Source organism: Monodelphis domestica, chromosome 4 (genome assembly GCF_027887165.1).
Source record: "Monodelphis domestica isolate mMonDom1 chromosome 4, mMonDom1.pri, whole genome shotgun sequence".
Taxonomy (NCBI): Eukaryota; Metazoa; Chordata; class Mammalia; order Didelphimorphia; family Didelphidae; genus Monodelphis; species Monodelphis domestica.
Window position 1 is genome coordinate 209,305,679 of NC_077230.1, and position 16,158 is coordinate 209,321,836.

General features: G+C 37.9%; 1 protein-coding gene across 6 annotated transcripts in view; it reads left to right on the forward strand.

Annotated features, from left to right (window-relative positions):
• Positions 1-16,158, forward strand: part of MYO1B (myosin IB) — a 216,202-nt gene that overhangs the window by 143,494 nt on the left and 56,550 nt on the right. For all 6 annotated transcript variants that reach the window (XM_001369531.4, XM_056794136.1, XM_001369564.4 and 3 more), the window contains exons 8-12: positions 8,634-8,732; positions 8,963-9,066; positions 10,034-10,181; positions 10,481-10,599; positions 15,700-15,786. In XM_001369531.4, the coding sequence (XP_001369568.1) occupies positions 8,634-8,732; positions 8,963-9,066; positions 10,034-10,181; positions 10,481-10,599; positions 15,700-15,786 (557 nt within the window). The remainder of the gene's footprint in view (positions 1-8,633; positions 8,733-8,962; positions 9,067-10,033; positions 10,182-10,480; positions 10,600-15,699; positions 15,787-16,158) is intronic.

Below are 16,158 nucleotides of genomic sequence, written 5' to 3' on the forward strand. Positions count from 1 at the left end.
TGGGCTGCCGCTTCCCCAAGCTCCTAGAGCACAGACTTTCACTGAGACTTGGATAGCAGGATCCAGCCCGTGGGGCTGTCTTGCCCGCCCTGAGGGTTGCTGTTGTTTTGACCAGCTCTCTGCAGCGGAGGCCCCAGGCAGTAACTTTCCCCCGGACAGACCAGCTCTCTGCAGCGGAGGCCCCAGGCAGTAACTTTCCCCCGGACCAACCAGCTCTCTGCAGCGGAAGCCCCAGGCAGTAACTTTCACCCGGACTGGGACTTGGGTAGAAGACCCTGAGGGTTGTTGTTCCTCAGACCCTGCTCTCTGAGCCCGGCGCGGCTGCCGCTTCCGGGAGCCTTGGACTCTGCGCTCCTACCCCTGAGGTCCGAGGGATCTCGGGTTCTGGCTTTTAAGGGGAGCCGTACCTTTTGAACCGGGTCCAGGTCCAGGAGGAGGGTTCCCAGGGTCTGTGCTGTTGATCGTTTTGAATTTCGGCGCCTTAGGAGCTTCTAGTTTGAGATCGGTCGGGAAGGGTTTTCCGGAGATCTGAACTTCAGCTTTCTCTAAGCCGCCATCTTAACCGGAAGTCTAGCTTCCTCATCTTGAAAAGAGATCTTTCCCTACCTAACTCACAGGGTTGCTAATAGGGAATGAGAAGAGAGAATTAAATAAATGTGTTGTTTTAATCCATATATAGAATTGCTTGTCTTTTTGAATTGCATAGACAAATAATGTCTCCATTGGAAAGCTTCCTGTGAGAACTACAATGTTTCACAATCTTGGTGTTAGAGTGATTTTGAAGCAGTCAGATAAGAATCAACCTCTGTCAATCAATAAGGATTTTTTAAACACTCACTATGCTTGCTAGGTACCATACCAGCCTACTGGAGATAGATACAAAGATGAAAGTGAAATCCCATATTATCCTTCTCTTCTCCTCCCCTTTCTTGCTCTGCCTCCCTCCCTCCATTCCTTTCTCTTTTTTTCTTTCCCTTCTCTTCCTCTTTCCCCAATCCCTTCTTCTCTTTCTCTTTCTCACTTAAGGTTGCTCAATTTACTTTTGAACAATTTTAATAAAACCCAATTTAAATTAAAGTTATAGAAGACTTCACACTTGGAACTAGTAACAAGATTTCAGCTATTGGAAAATAGGAATTAGCTAAGATACCATTAAGTAACTCATTGTAACAAAATGATATTCTGCTACTCATGATATGGAAAAAACATAAAGAAAGGGCTCCAATCCACTGGAAAGACTGTCCTAGGTCTGGTTCATGGGAGGACATGAACAAGAATAGCTTAGGCTCAGGAATAAGGATTTGCAATCTGCACCATTGCAGGGAGCATCCATCTCAAAGAATCTACAAATCTGATTTTGAGAGAACACTTTCAGGTTCATAACTTTAATCATTATAAAATTTTAAGAACTTGGAAAGCATAAGTTGGCTAAAAACCTTAAATAACTCACTATCTAGTCCACTTTGAACTAAAAGTCGTAAATCATTTAGATCCACAGAGGGCATTCCTTTATGACTAATTTATATATATTTAATCTAGTATATACGCCATCAGGGCAAAATTTTTAGGTAACTATTTTTTCTCATAGTTGTATTTTTTGCTATTAGTCTCAAGAAAATCTGTATCACTTACATGATAAGCTCTTACAGATTAAAAATTAGCTAGCTTCCACAGACATCGTGCCAACTTTTCAGCATAGTTACTCAAACCCCATAATAGTTTTTCATAGGCACCAAGTAGAATACCTTTGAACCTTTGTCACTCAGCATACCCAGCTGTCTGTGGGTTCGATTTGATAACTTTGTCATGGTTAAGACTTTAAGATGATTTATGAAAACTCTGGGCTGGGAGAAGGGAAGAGGGGAGAAATGGTTCTTTTGTTACTTTATGCCAGATGTTTTAGCTCTCTTTTGTCAGTTTGATTTCAAGCTTCAAATACATGACTAAAGTGCAAAAATTGGATTGCTCACGGACTGGACAAGACTGATCTTTTGTTATAACTAAGACCTGCTTTCTTTGAACAAATGCATATTTTGGACAGCATTATGCTACAAATGTGTAAGAACACATTGTTGGCAGTTTTCTATCTTTGAATTTCATATCATTTGTCAAGCATCCTTATTTTTAGTACTGAAGATGCTACTTCTTTAGCCCCATCCCTTCCTACAGAGGATACAGAGAATTAATTTTAAATGGTGCCAGAAAACTACTTTTGGATTGACCAAAACATCCGGGGTGTTTCAGTTCAGGTGGAAGTTACCTTTTTATAATATAACATAGTACATTCTTAACACACCCACTGAGTGCTCAAAAAGGACTCATCCATTTTAATTACACAGAAGGACAGGAAGAAGGTGGGGAGAGAATATAGTTACCTGGGATGAGAAATCATATGAGCTGCTAGAGCCGGAAAGGATTGTTGAGGATCATCTCATCCAATCTCCTTCACTTTCAGACAAAGAAACTGAAGCTTATAGAATCGGGTAACTTGGCATGGGCTGTTACATTTCATCGTTTCAGGTTTGAAGGGTAAAAAGAACTAATATGCACAGGCTAATTTTTATGCCTTAGGATCCCACTAATAAGCTTATCCATTAAACCCTACCCATCTCTGTGCCAAGATCTATTACAGAGAAAATGTTTAATGTGAGACCTAAACAGTGCTTTGGTATGCCTCAAGCCACGGTTTTTTCTGGTCAATAACTGTGCTTTATGAAGCCTGTTACCATTAAAAAAAAATTATTATTCTATAAAGTTTTAAAGAGAAACTTGATTTTTAAAATTGTTCTACCTATATAATATGCAAAAAAGAAGCATTTTGGCAAAGTGGAAAAAGTGGTGGATTCAGTGGTAGAAAAAGTGGAACCCCTTTTCTGTCATTGACTCTCTGGAAGTCACTTTATTTTTCTCAGCCTCAGTTTTTTCATTTGACAAATGGGAATAATTACACCTACAGAATTTTCCTCAGGAGACTGGTTGTTATAAGTCTCTGTTAAAGAATGTTCATAAACCATTTGCAGATGATGATAACAATGATTAATAACTTGCAGAATCTAGCTCATGAAGGTGACTGTTGGAAGAATCAGTTGAGAGAATGTATATAAAGTATTCTGAAAAGATTAAAACATTATAAGAATATATGATGATGATTAGCATGTGATGTAGACATTGACAGATGGTCAGCATTGAAGAGAAGCACCGCCCGAGAGTGTGGTACCCCTACACAATGCCTGGGAGATAGTAAATACTGAATAAATTCTTTCAGGATGACTGAATGGAGTCTTTTTATTTTTTTTTTCATTTCTTTTTTGTTGATGCTCAGTTGTAGTGAGAGGGGAAAGTTCTCATATTAGAATTTCTCTCCTTCCTCCAGAATTTGATAGTTAAGTCCATACACTCGTAGTTTAAATGTTTGCTAATATGAAAGGGGATTTAGCCATGTGGAATGATTACAAATTCTTTCTTATATTGAATCTCTTTGTTAGTGGAGGCAAAAAGTGCCTGGAGCAGAAGAAAGTGTTGTGCCAATTTTTTGTTGGCTTTCAAATAAATGAAAATGGTTGGGGGGGGGGAGTGTAAATAATGAACCGAATTTATGTTCAGTACCTAAAGTAATCACCTGCTGCGACTTCATGCAGTTCTTTTGTGAGTAGGCACACATGCATGTGGAAAATGCCAATGAATGCTTTTAAACATTTGCATTGATTTTTGACAAGCTATTTATAAAACTAATTACTTCTCTACCTAGTAGCTCATAACTTATGAAAAGAAAGTCTTTTGAAACTGGAGGAATATTCAGGAATAAAAACTCCAGGAACATCATAATTTGGTTTGATTCAGCAAAGGGTTGCTAAGGCTCCCCTGCCCCCACCAGGTGTGCTAAGTACTCAGGGTAGAGGGATGAAAATCAGTACTGGCCCTGCTTACAGAAAACCTACCATCTAATAAAGTCTAATACAGGCATCCTTGCAAAAGCCTATATAAGACAAGTTAAGAAATCATTAAAAGCATGAAGCAGATCTAAAAGATGAAAGAAAGGAAGGACCAGTTTTAGTTGGGAGGATGAAAGAAATGTCAACAGAGCTGTGTTTTGAATGAAAAAATAAAGATTCAATTCAGTTCAGCAAGCATTTATTAGAAGGATGTCAACTGGTGGGCACTTTTAAAAAAGGCACATTTTAAGCATGGCTGAAATAGTAGTATAAATTGAAATTAGAAAACAAATGTAGTCCAGTGAGTCAGAAAGCATTATTGATCACCTATTGTATTCCACGCACTGTGCTAAGCGATGGGGATGCAAAGAAAGTAAAAAGCTGCCCTTGTCCTCAAGTATCTCATATTCTAATGGGGAAGACAGCTTGTAAATAACTTCATATGTACAAGTTGTCCACGGTTTATAACGTATACCAAGAGAGCACTGTGACATGAGTCTGGAAGGGAGGCACCATCTCATGAAGAGCCTTGGAAACTAGACTGAAGAGTTCATAATTTATCCTGAAGGCCGTGAGCACCCCCTGAAGGTTTTTGCAAAGTGGGATGCTGTGATTGGTTAGATCCATGCATTATTTACTCTGGTAGTGGTAAGGAAGATGGATTCTGGAGTAGGAAAAAAAAAAAACTAGAAGCAGGAAGAAGAGTTAGGAAATAATTAAAATAATCTAAAAGAAGGCTACCATAGGCCCAAATTAGAGTAGTAGCAGCCAGAGTAGAAAGGGTTGGAAAAATGAGGACAGTGTTTTACAGGAAGAAATCTGTTTTGTCTTACCTGGGTTTTTCAAGTTGCTTTTGTTTAGCCCCTTTTCTCCATTTTTAAAAAGAAATCTATTAGCCAACCATTGGCAAAGTGAGGGAGAGGGGAAAATCTAAAAATACAATTTACAAAGACAAAGCCTAAAGTTTCCATCATGAATAAGGGGGGAAATGATAAAAATGGGAAGGTTATCAAGATGGATGGATCAGTGTATAGAGTGCTAGACCTGGAATCTGGAAGTTTCATCTTCCTTAATTCAAATCTGGGCTTAGATGCTTACCAGCTGAGTGACACCATGGCAAATCAGTTAACCTTTTTTTTTTTTGCCTCAGTTTCCTCATCTGGAAAATAACCTAGAGAAGGAAATGACAACCCATTCCAGTATCTTTGCCAAGAAAACCCCAAATGGGGTCATAGAGAGTCAAACACAATTAAAAACCTGAAACAACAATAACAAAAAATCAAGTTGAGGCATGTTGTGTGTGGAAGAATATTTTAGTTTTGAATATGTCAAATTTGGAATATTGTTCTGATTTTTAAATAGAGCTCCACTGAATAAAGGAGGAAATCAGGGATTAAGGTTCAGGACTTGATATACAAATTTGAAAGTCTTCTGTAAGGGAGTGACAAGTCTTTGTAGCAGACAAAATTTCAGTGTAGAGAGAAGAGAGAGGAGGTGGGCTTTGATGGATGCTCATATTCAAGTGATAAGAGAAGGAAAAGTAACCAACAAAGACTGAGTTTTATGGGTCAGTGAGGCAGGAGGAATGAGAAAGCAGTGTCATGGAAGCCAAGAGAGGAGAGTAGTAAGAAGTACAGATGGTTGCCAATGTCAAATAATTTTTAAAAAAGGTTTTGTTGATTGCCTGCTGTGTGCTGGACTTGAGTTAAATTTTAGTGATACAAAGAAAAGCAAGAACTCCCCGCTCACATGATTCTAATAAGAATGACCACATATAAATAACAAGATATACTGAAGAGATGGAGAATCTCAAAGGAAAGACACTAGTAGCTGGAGTAACTAGAAAAGTCCTGTTGAGAAGAAGAGATTTGCACTGAGAAGGAAGCAAGAAAAAGAACAAAGAGAATGAAATCAGAGATGAAGCTCTTTTAGATTTGGTAAAGTCTTTGACTACCTGGTCACCCTTGGAAAGAAAATTTTCAATAGAATGGTGAAATGGGAAGATTTTATGTAAGGATGAGCAGTAAGTTGATGGCAAAGAAATAGAGCTATTTGGTGGAGACCATCCATCTTAGAAAGTTTAACACCAAAATGACCAAGAGACAGTGGAAAGTTCTGCATGAAATGATGCAGAGCAAAATAAGCAGAACTGGGAAAATATCGTACAATGATCAACTGAAAATTTGATTAATCTTAGCAATGCGATGATCTGGGACAATTCTAAAAGACTTGTGATCAGAAATGCTATCTACCTTCAGAAAAAGAACTTTTGGAGTTGGGTGAATGTGGATCAAAGCATAATATCTTTTGCATCTGTGTACTTATGGTTTTTTCTTGGTTTTTGGTTTTGTATGAATGTGCTCTTACAACAATGACTAATATGATAGTATGTTTTGTATGATAATAAAAATAAAATAGAAAAAATGATTATAACTTGAAGAATGGTATCTGGGTCAAGAGAAATTATAGAACGATTGAAGATGGAGAATGAAGCCAGCAGGACTTGACTAATGGAGTGATCATCTAGGTTGCATTATGAGAAATACTTTGGACTTAGAATCAGGAAGACCCAAGTTCAAATCCTGTCTCAGACACATAACTTTGTGATCCTGTGCAAGTCACTTACCTTGTCCTAGACTGTGTCCTCATCTGTAAAATGTGGATAATACTGCCTGCTCCGCAGAGTTATTAAAATGACCAGATGAGATTACATATAGTTGTGATGATGATGATGATGATGATGATGATGATGATGATGATGATGTCATCAATGTCGATGTCCCAGAATCCCTTGGGATTGGATTGGAAAGGGTTTTGACCCACCTTCTCCTGAAACACGAAAAGAGGATAGAAGATACAGGGAAGTTTTGAGACATAGAGTTAGAAAGATGGAAATGCTAGTATGAATTCTCCCAATTACATGTTGCAGTAAAAGTCAGGATCATCTGCTGAGTGAGAGGAGAGCAGATGTTGGGGCTGGTCATGTTGAGGTTTAGAGCAGCTGCTGTGGGGGATATGATGGGAAGTTAGTAATGCACTTATAACAGACCCTGTCAGCATTGCTTAGGGATGGCCTATAGCCCTGCTCTTCTCTGGAGCAGGAGTGAAGAAAACGTAGACTAGGCTATTTAAGGCTCGGAATTATTAATTCCTTAGAAAGCTAAGAATTCAAGGTTGGAACAAAAGTATCATTGAAATGCCTCACTACAGAATCAAAACTATCAAAGGTAGATGGGCAGAAGATCCAGGAAGCAAACTGAAAATAAAGATGAAATTTTGGAGGTGTATAAAGGTGGGAAGTCCATAAATTGTGTTCAAAGAAGAAAATAAAAAAATCCAAGATTTTGGAGATGGAACAGCTTCCAGGATGATGAACTCAGTCCAGCTAGCAGATGGCAAAAGGATGGAAATAGAAGTAATGGTTGCTGAGGAAGTTAAGGAATTGAGAGATTAAGGGATGCTAGAAGGGTCATCATTTTGAATATATATTTTTAAAGCCCTCACCTTCTGTCTAAGAATCAATACTGTGTATTGGTTTCATGGGCAATGGGGGCTAAGGGTCATACAGCTAGGAAGTGGTTGTGTTCAGTTTTGAACCCTTCTCTAGACCTGGCTCTCAATCGACTGAGCCAACGAGCAAAAAAAAAGTACACTGAGCCCTGAAGTCATTGAGGAAAGTGATTGAGCATCCTGGAGGTTATTGTAGCAACAAGCATCTGGAGAAGAAGGCATCGCAAACTTGAAAGACAGAGTATTGGCTGAGGAATCGGCCTCACTGGCTGCGCAGTAACAGATGTGTATTATTGTGGTTAAAATGTGGTTCAGATGTAACACTCAGCAGGAAAGGAGACCTTCTGCATCCGGTGAATCGAGGCTGTATGCTTAGTGTGTCGCGCACACACCCTGGCTTGTAAGCATTGAATAGGCACAGAAAAAGACAGATTATGGCCAGCAGCACTTTCCATGCCCAGGCACATGTGAATGCCGTTCTTTAATGTGTGGCCACAGCTGCTGTTTGCAGAGATCCTTTGCTGTTGGCAGTGCTCACTTTTTAACTGTCTCCTGGCTGAAATTCAGCCTTTGTTCCAGAAGAGTCCGCTGATTCCCGGTGGTGAGGCTGGGGTCCGGGTGGCTGTTGCAGTCCATCATTATATGCTGCATTGTCTGGGATTGTGATTTAGTGGGTCTCAAAGCATTGTTCATGCCTACTGTAATTTGAACTCATTCATGTGCCAAGCAGCAACACGAGTCTAAAGATGCTCCTGTTCATGTCAGGAGTTGCCAACTCAAGGCAGATGTGCCAACAGTGATACAAAAGATGACTTTCAGGGCAGGTTTATTTTGCATTCCAGATCAAAGAACCCTTCTGTAAAGTTCTGTTGCTTTAGCCGCTTCTTGATCCTGTTGTGTAAGGATGACACGACAACCAAAAACACACTTAATTCTGTTTCTCTCTTAAGGCTTTTCTGGTCTCCACAGATTTTTCCCTTTAAAAGGGTTGAGATGGAGTCTGATGGGTATGATTATGAATTCTCATTTAGACTTGGACATCTGTTGAAGTCTTCCTTGCCTGTCAAAGCCAAATGTGGAAACCTAATACTGGTTATGAGGTCGGAGGGGGACAGAATAGAAAGTAAAGAAAAACACACTGAAGTTGAGAGGTGACTGATAGTCTTATCATTTGTCTTTTTCTTTCGTCAGATCTATTAGAGAAGTCCCGTGTTGTTAAGCAGCCAAGAGGGGAAAGGAATTTCCATATTTTCTATCAGCTCCTATCTGGAGCCTCAGAAGATCTGCTTAGTAAGTATTTGTCTTTTTAGTGAAGAGACCACACAGTTCACCTTGAAGAGTGTTTATTATTTCCACCCATTTCCCTATTTCCCTTTTATATGGGAGAAGCTTGAAGCATCCCAAGTGGGCTCACTTGTAAGATGGAAGAGTATGTGGTAGAATGAGCAAGGCATCAGAGGAAGCAATTGGAACCCAAGCACCTTATTGATGATCCCATGTATGTGTTTATGATCCGTTAGATAAGCTCAGACTGGAGCGGGATTTCAGCAGATATAACTACTTGAGCCTGGATTCTGCCAAGGTGAATGGAGTAGACGATGCAGCAAATTTCAGAACAGTTAGGGTAAGTATTCCTCTCTCAAATAAGTGATATCCCAACACTGGATCGCTGAAACTGACTTATTGAAACATATAGAAAGCCTAGAATGTTTCTTAAACTAAACTTCTGGAACACTTCAATTAAAAAATTATTTTAATTTATTTTTGTTTAAATCGGTGATTTCTTCACCAACAGTGATGGAATTGGTGGAATTCCTCCTCCTCCTAGGCAAATTAGCAACTCCTTTATAACTTAAATTTTAAAGAACTTCCTGTGGAACTGAGAAGTTAAAGAACTTACAAGATAGAATTTGTCAAAGGCTAGATTTGAACTTGGAACTTCTGGATTTTAAGTCTGTCCCTTGATCTGTGCTGCCCATCTCACTTTATTAGTTCAAATTAATTCCATGCCTCCTGGGTGGTATTTCAGTAGCATTATCACTGTAAAAAAGAAGTAAGATGTTTCCCTTATAAATTAACTTGAGGTTCAGGTCTTTGAGAGCTGTTGAATATTGAATCATAAGCACAGTTACAGATTTAGGGTTAGAAAGGATCTTAAGTCCACAGAATCCACCCTACTTATCTTATGGATAAAGTTAGGGCAGAAAGAGGCTAACTACTCGTTTCTGAGGCAAGAATTCAACCCAAAATTTGTTGGACTTGAAAGTTCAACATTTTCTACTATGCTTTAGCTTCAAATGTTTTCATAGTCAAAATTGACTGATTCTATATCCAAGAGACATTTTATGAAGGTAGAAGTGACAAGATGTGTCACCAGATTGGATATGTGAAAGGAGTGGGTAAGAGTGCAATGGAGGACACCTAGGTTGTGAGTAATGAAGATGATGGTGCCCTCCAAAGTAATAGGGAAGATTCAGAAAGTTCATTTTTTCCCCATTGCTTTTCCCTATAATGAATATAGTTCTTTTCTGAAGTGACTTTAAAAAACAATTCTCTTTAGTTAACAAAAATCACGTGCTTCCTTTTCCCAGAATGCCATGCAAATTGTGGGCTTTATGGATCATGAAGCCCAGTCTGTCTTGGAAGTAATAGCAGCAGTGTTAAAACTGGGGAACATTGAGTTCAAGCCTGAATCGCGAGTGAATGGCTTAGATGAAAGCAAAATCAAAGATAAAAATGGTAAGTCAGTGAACTTTGAGTGGCAAGTTTGCTTTGAACTTCTGCCCAGTTTAAATCTCAAACATACAGTTTATCTATATTTTTCAGCAGCTCCATCTGAGCATTACTTCATCTGGTATTTAAGCTACACCTAAATGAATCCAAAGTAAATTCTGAGTATATGAATGCCTGGGAAAAAATCAGTTACAATGATTTGGTAGCAGAAGTTGGTGGGAATTAAAATTGTGATGATGGATTCTGAGAGAGGTTGCAACACACAGAGTTACATTCTGGTTTTTTGTTTTTGTTTTTGTCCACAGAGCTGAAGGAAATTTGTGAGCTGACTGGCATTGATCAGTCAGTTCTAGAAAGGGCATTTAGCTTCCGAACAGTTGAAGCCAAACAGGAGAAAGTTTCGACAACATTAAATGTGGCACAGGTAAAATGCCAAATCCTACCTTTAAGGGATTCTATAAGGGAGGATAACAGTTTAACAGCCCTTTTTTACTTTAATTTTCATGTATACATGTTTCCAGCAGGACAGGCAGTCCTATATAATATAGTAATCTTCATAGCCTTTTTAATTGATGTCAGTTTCATTTATGTTTATTTAAACAAAATCTTAGCATGACAGTTTTATCTTACAAAAAGAATATTAGAATGGATGTTTCCTTTAGGTGTTAAAATACTGAACCATTCTTCCTACTATGACAAGTGTTTTATGTTCATATTTTATTTTCATAATAAATCAAACTGCATTCAGAAATTAAGAAAAAACGTAAATATTGCTACCTTTCTAACAGTAGTGATGATGATGATACTCTATGCTTATAGAAAGCTTTATGCTTTTCAGATTTCATCCCCATGCCTTTGATCTTCATTAATATTTACAATAGAGCCCCACTTTAAAAAATGAAGAAAACTAAGATGCCAATGGATTATGTCTCTTGTCCAGTTTCTCACTAATCAGCAGAGTATGAGCTAGACTCAGTTTCGAGATCTCTCCATTACAACACACTGGATTTGCTTAATTCTTCTACATCCTTTGGTCTCATTTCCCTTAGAATAGTGGAATGTAGGGTGGGGTTCAACTGATTGTCTCCATTGGTCAGAGTCCTATGCATGTTTTCCTATGATGTGCCTGGAGTAAAGGTAGATTCAAATCATATGTTTCAATATCCCTTACAAAGATGAATATAACTTTTTAAGCCCACCCCCCCCCAATCGAACATGCTGAAGTTTTTGTGCTTTATGCAAAGTTAGAGGAGAATCTTGTTTAAGAGCGCCCCTCCCCCCAATACCAACATTATCTTTTCCATTTAAAAAAACCGGTTAGCTCTAGTAGTTGTTATTTGTTATTTTTCAGTTGTGTCAAATTCTTCATGACCTCACTTGGGTTATCCCTGGTAAATATACTGGAGTAGTTTGCCATTTTCTTCTCCATTTCATTTTATAAATGAGGAAACTGAGGACAAATAAAATTAAGTGGCTTGCCCAGGATCACCTAGCCTACAGCCAGATTTGAACTCATAAAAATGAGTCTTCTTGATTCTAAGCCCCACCTAAACTGACCCATTTCTCATTTTAAAATAGTTATGATTATAGTTTGTGCTGAGTGAATTCAGCTTGTGGATCATCTTTTTTTTTAAAATAAGATCATAAAGTTAGAGCTGGAAAGGACATTAGAGGTCATGTAGTTCAACACTTTCATTTTACAGATGAAGAAAATGAAGCCCACAGAGGTTATCCCTTTTCTTAAGATCACACAGGTAGAAAGTGACACGTCTTGTATTCAAACCCAGATCTTTTGACTTGAAACTCACTTCTCTTCCTATTTTACCAGGCTTCTTTAGTCATTATCTCTTTTTTAATTTTTCTGGATTTTCACCTCTGGCTTTTGATCCTCCAAGGCAAACAGTTTGTGAGTTATTTGAGCAATGACCTCACTGGAAATGCCCTTCTTTCACTTGTGCTCTAGTCTGCCTCCAGAAACAAGTTCTGTGGGTCTCTTGAGATAAAAGCTTTTTAAAAAAAATTCTATTAACTGATAAAAACCCAACATTTCCTTTACTTTCCCCTTCTTATTTCTAGTATGAAATAGTTCTTAGAATCATAGACTTTTGGAGGTAGCTTAGTATTCAGCCAGACTAACCCTCTTCCCAAAACACAGATTTTTTTTTTCCTATAGCAACTCTAGTTTTGCTTGAAAAAGTCAAATATAATGATAAGATTTTTTTAAAAATTGTAACAAGGGTTAAAAATATGTTTCTGCCAATCCTTTCATGTTGAATAGAGGTGGGGTTTTTTTCCCCTTAAGAGTAGAGAGTTGAATTTATTAACTTTTCCTCATAGCTTAAATTCTTCCAAACTAGTATCACTTTTATTACCCCATGGCTTTTACTCCCTGAAGTATTCAGATCTTTTCTTTGATATGGTGACTCATATAGAAATAGAAATTTCAAACATTCATTGATATTGAGCAATAGTCCAGCTTCCTCTAACCAGCTCTCAAGGGTGGAACCTGGAGGCTTTCCAAAATAATTTCCCATCATTTCCAATAAAGGACCCTCTACTCTAGCAGGTCAGTCCTGTCCCTGGGCTTCACATGTGCCCTGCTAATTGCTACCCACCTCCCTCCCCTGTCTCTGTCTCTGTACCTCTCCCTCTTTAATCCTGTCCTCCCTCTACCATAGACTAAAATATGCCCTCTTGCCTTTTCTCCCTACCTTTTTATATCCTATTAATGCCTTCCTCTTCTGTGAATCCTTTCTTGACTATTCCTGATCATACCAACTTGTCCTCCCTCTGAACCTCTAGCTCATTTAGTCACCAACACAGAAGTAAGCACTTAATTGTTTTCTGATAGGTTCATATGTGATAATCTACTCTTCCCAACAAGATTGTAAGCTTTTTGAAAGCAGGGACATGTCATCCACTTCTTTGATGTCTACCACAGTCTTACACTGCAAATGGTACCTATATAGGAAACTTACATATTTATTGTCAGATTGGTCTTGTGTATCAGCCAACACAGTTTACATTTTTCTTTCTTACTTTGCCTTTGTTATTGTTGTTCAGTCATGTCAGGGTGAACTGATTCATTGTGGCACCATTTGGGATTTCTTGGCAAACATACTGCAGTGGTTTCTTTCTCTAGCTAATTTTACAGATGAAGAAATAGAGGCAAAACAGGGTTAAGTGACTTTCTCAGGGTTACACTGCTAGGAAGTATCTTAGGCCAGCTTTGAACTCAGAAAGATAATTTTCCTGACTCTATGCCTAGCACACTCTCCTCTTCTCCACTTAGCTGTCTGTATTTACCTTAATATGATTCAAATCAGTTCTGCAAACCATTATTCAGCACCTGCTTTGTGTACTGATTGTAGCTTTTCCATCAAGTTTTCTCCAGCCTAGTAAGATGCTCAGTGACTTGTATCTCAGGGATCATAGAATCACTTATTCTAAAAGGAATCCAGATTATTCCCTCCATTTCACAGATGAGGAAATTGAGACTCTGAGAGAATAACCCCTTTGCCTAGGGTCACCCAGCTAGTGCACATCAGAGACAAGATTTTAGGCTTATTCTTTCCAGCATTCTAATATTGCCCCCTGATGCCTCTCTAGAAGAGATTTTTGTACAGCCTTGGGATTCTAGAATTATTCCTACTATGGTTTCCAGGTTTTTAGTTTAGCAGATTACTAAGGATTACTCCTAAATCAAGGGCAGAATGAGAAGACATGTCTCTTGAGTGATTCTAAAGTGACGTCCAGAAAACCAGATGTATGTTGTGCCAAGGAATTTAGTGTTTCTTCCTTTGAACAATTTGGTTCCTGTTCTCATTTTCCTCAGGCCTTATTTCCTTTTCTTGAATAATAATAGGAATACTGCCACTTAGAAAATGAGGCTGATATTGGCCATGCCTATTTTTCAGAATTGATGTAAGGATAAGCTATGAGAAGAGATGTAAAAGTGCTTTCAAAGGCATAAAGCCTGATTTGAGTGTAAGGCATTTTTATTCAGTTCAGGCCCTTTGGGACTGGTCTGGTAGGACAGATGTCAGAAGCAGGACTTGGTCTTCACAGGAGAACATTCAACCCTGCTTAGGGTGTAGAATCTGAGACCTACGGTGACTTATGTTGAGAACGCTTGAATCTATGAAGAATCGAAGGAACTATATAAAATAGAAGTAAAGAGATTTTAAGAAAGTGAAAACCGGTAGAAAAGAGCTTTGGGAAAATGTGTTTGGGGAGTATCTTCAGGGATGTTTCTATGATACTTGAATTTTCTAGTTCTGTTTTTGAGGGTGTGTGTATGTGTAAACATATGTACACACAATTATGTCATAGCTGCCTATGGTGACGTCATTATTTTCAAGTGTTAGGAAGATTATACAGTCAGTTTTCATGTTAAACAGAGCATATTTGCTGCTCTTGAATGGCAGAGGAATTACAGACTTGGTACAGAGTCCTATGGCAGGGAGCCCGATGGAAGGGAAGGGGGAAGTCACCTCATCCGAGAAAGGGAAAGTTTGCTTATCTGCTGAGGTCCTGACTGTCAAACAAGTATTGACATTAATAATGCAGCGAGTACTTCCGGATTCCTCCTTGGAGCATCAGTTTGCCATAGATACATCACCCATTTGGTACATGTGACAGGACAGAATTGTTCTAATCTAGAGTTCCAACACTTTTATGTAATTTGCTTTCTTAGATACCTAAGATCAATTGATTGATCTTCTGATCCCAAATTGGGTCACCAAAAGCCAGACTTGACTGAAATGACTAAACAACAATAAAGGAGTAGAGTCACATAACTAAAGTTCCTTCAGATTGAGAAAAATAGGGAAATCCTATCGATGTTCACTTATGGTTTTTATAAAATAATCTTTAAAAATTAAATATTATAAATTAGTCAGCTTCATTTCCTACTTAGCCATTATGAAGTACTTGTACCTGGAATATGTTATAGAAATAAAAACTTCCAAGAAAAATATTGTCGCTTGTCACCAATGTGATGTGGACATTGGTTCCTAAACTTCTTTCCAAGTTCTATTCTGAAAGGTCTTGCTGTTTTAATAGGTCCGTCCCATTTGACGGACATATTATTGCTGGTGTGTTTTAGTACATTTTTAATTCCTGTAGTTTAACATAGATCTAATTCTTAGTTAGAATACAGGAATTAGAGACCTGGTTAATATCTCTTTTCTCTTTTTGCCCTAAGGAGCATTAAAGATAGTCACGGTCTAGTTTCTCCTGGATAAGCCTAATCAAATTATAAAATACAGGATATAGTGGTGGTTTCTTACTTGCCTCTATTCTTCCTGATCTGAATTGTGTTCTAAATATGAGGCCAATATTACTGTATTTGAACTATTCCTAAATCCCCTCACTAAGGATATCTCTTTGCATCTGTAAGGAAATAAAAATCTTTTAAAAATGCACAGAATCCTCCTGCTTAATTTTAAGCAGTTAAAAATATTTGTAGGTAATTTCTATGAAGGTGATTATGGTAGTAATTGCATATGTGTTTTTTTAATAGGCTTATTATGCCCGAGATGCCCTGGCTAAGAACCTTTATAGCAGGTTGTTTTCCTGGCTCGTGAATCGAATCAATGAAAGCATCAAGGTAATTACTATATTTGAATATAAATAAAATCTGTTATAACAATGGAAACTTTAAGGTACCAATGTATTAAATATTATTAATGACAGCTTAAGTAAATTACACCTACAGGTAGCATTAAATTTTTTTTTATCGTTTGATATAAAGGAGACTTGATTAGTATATGAAAGAAAGCATTTTTAAGAAATGTGTTACACAGTTTAAGTAAATAGCCGAAATACCACTCACCTCCTTTGCTTTTGTTTTAGATTACTTTTTCAATATCAAAACATTGAGAATAGTTATCATTAACTATTATATTAAAATATCTCAGAAATAAATGATTTGTAAAAGGAACAATAGATTAAATGGGTTTTAGAAAGCTTGGATTCTGGC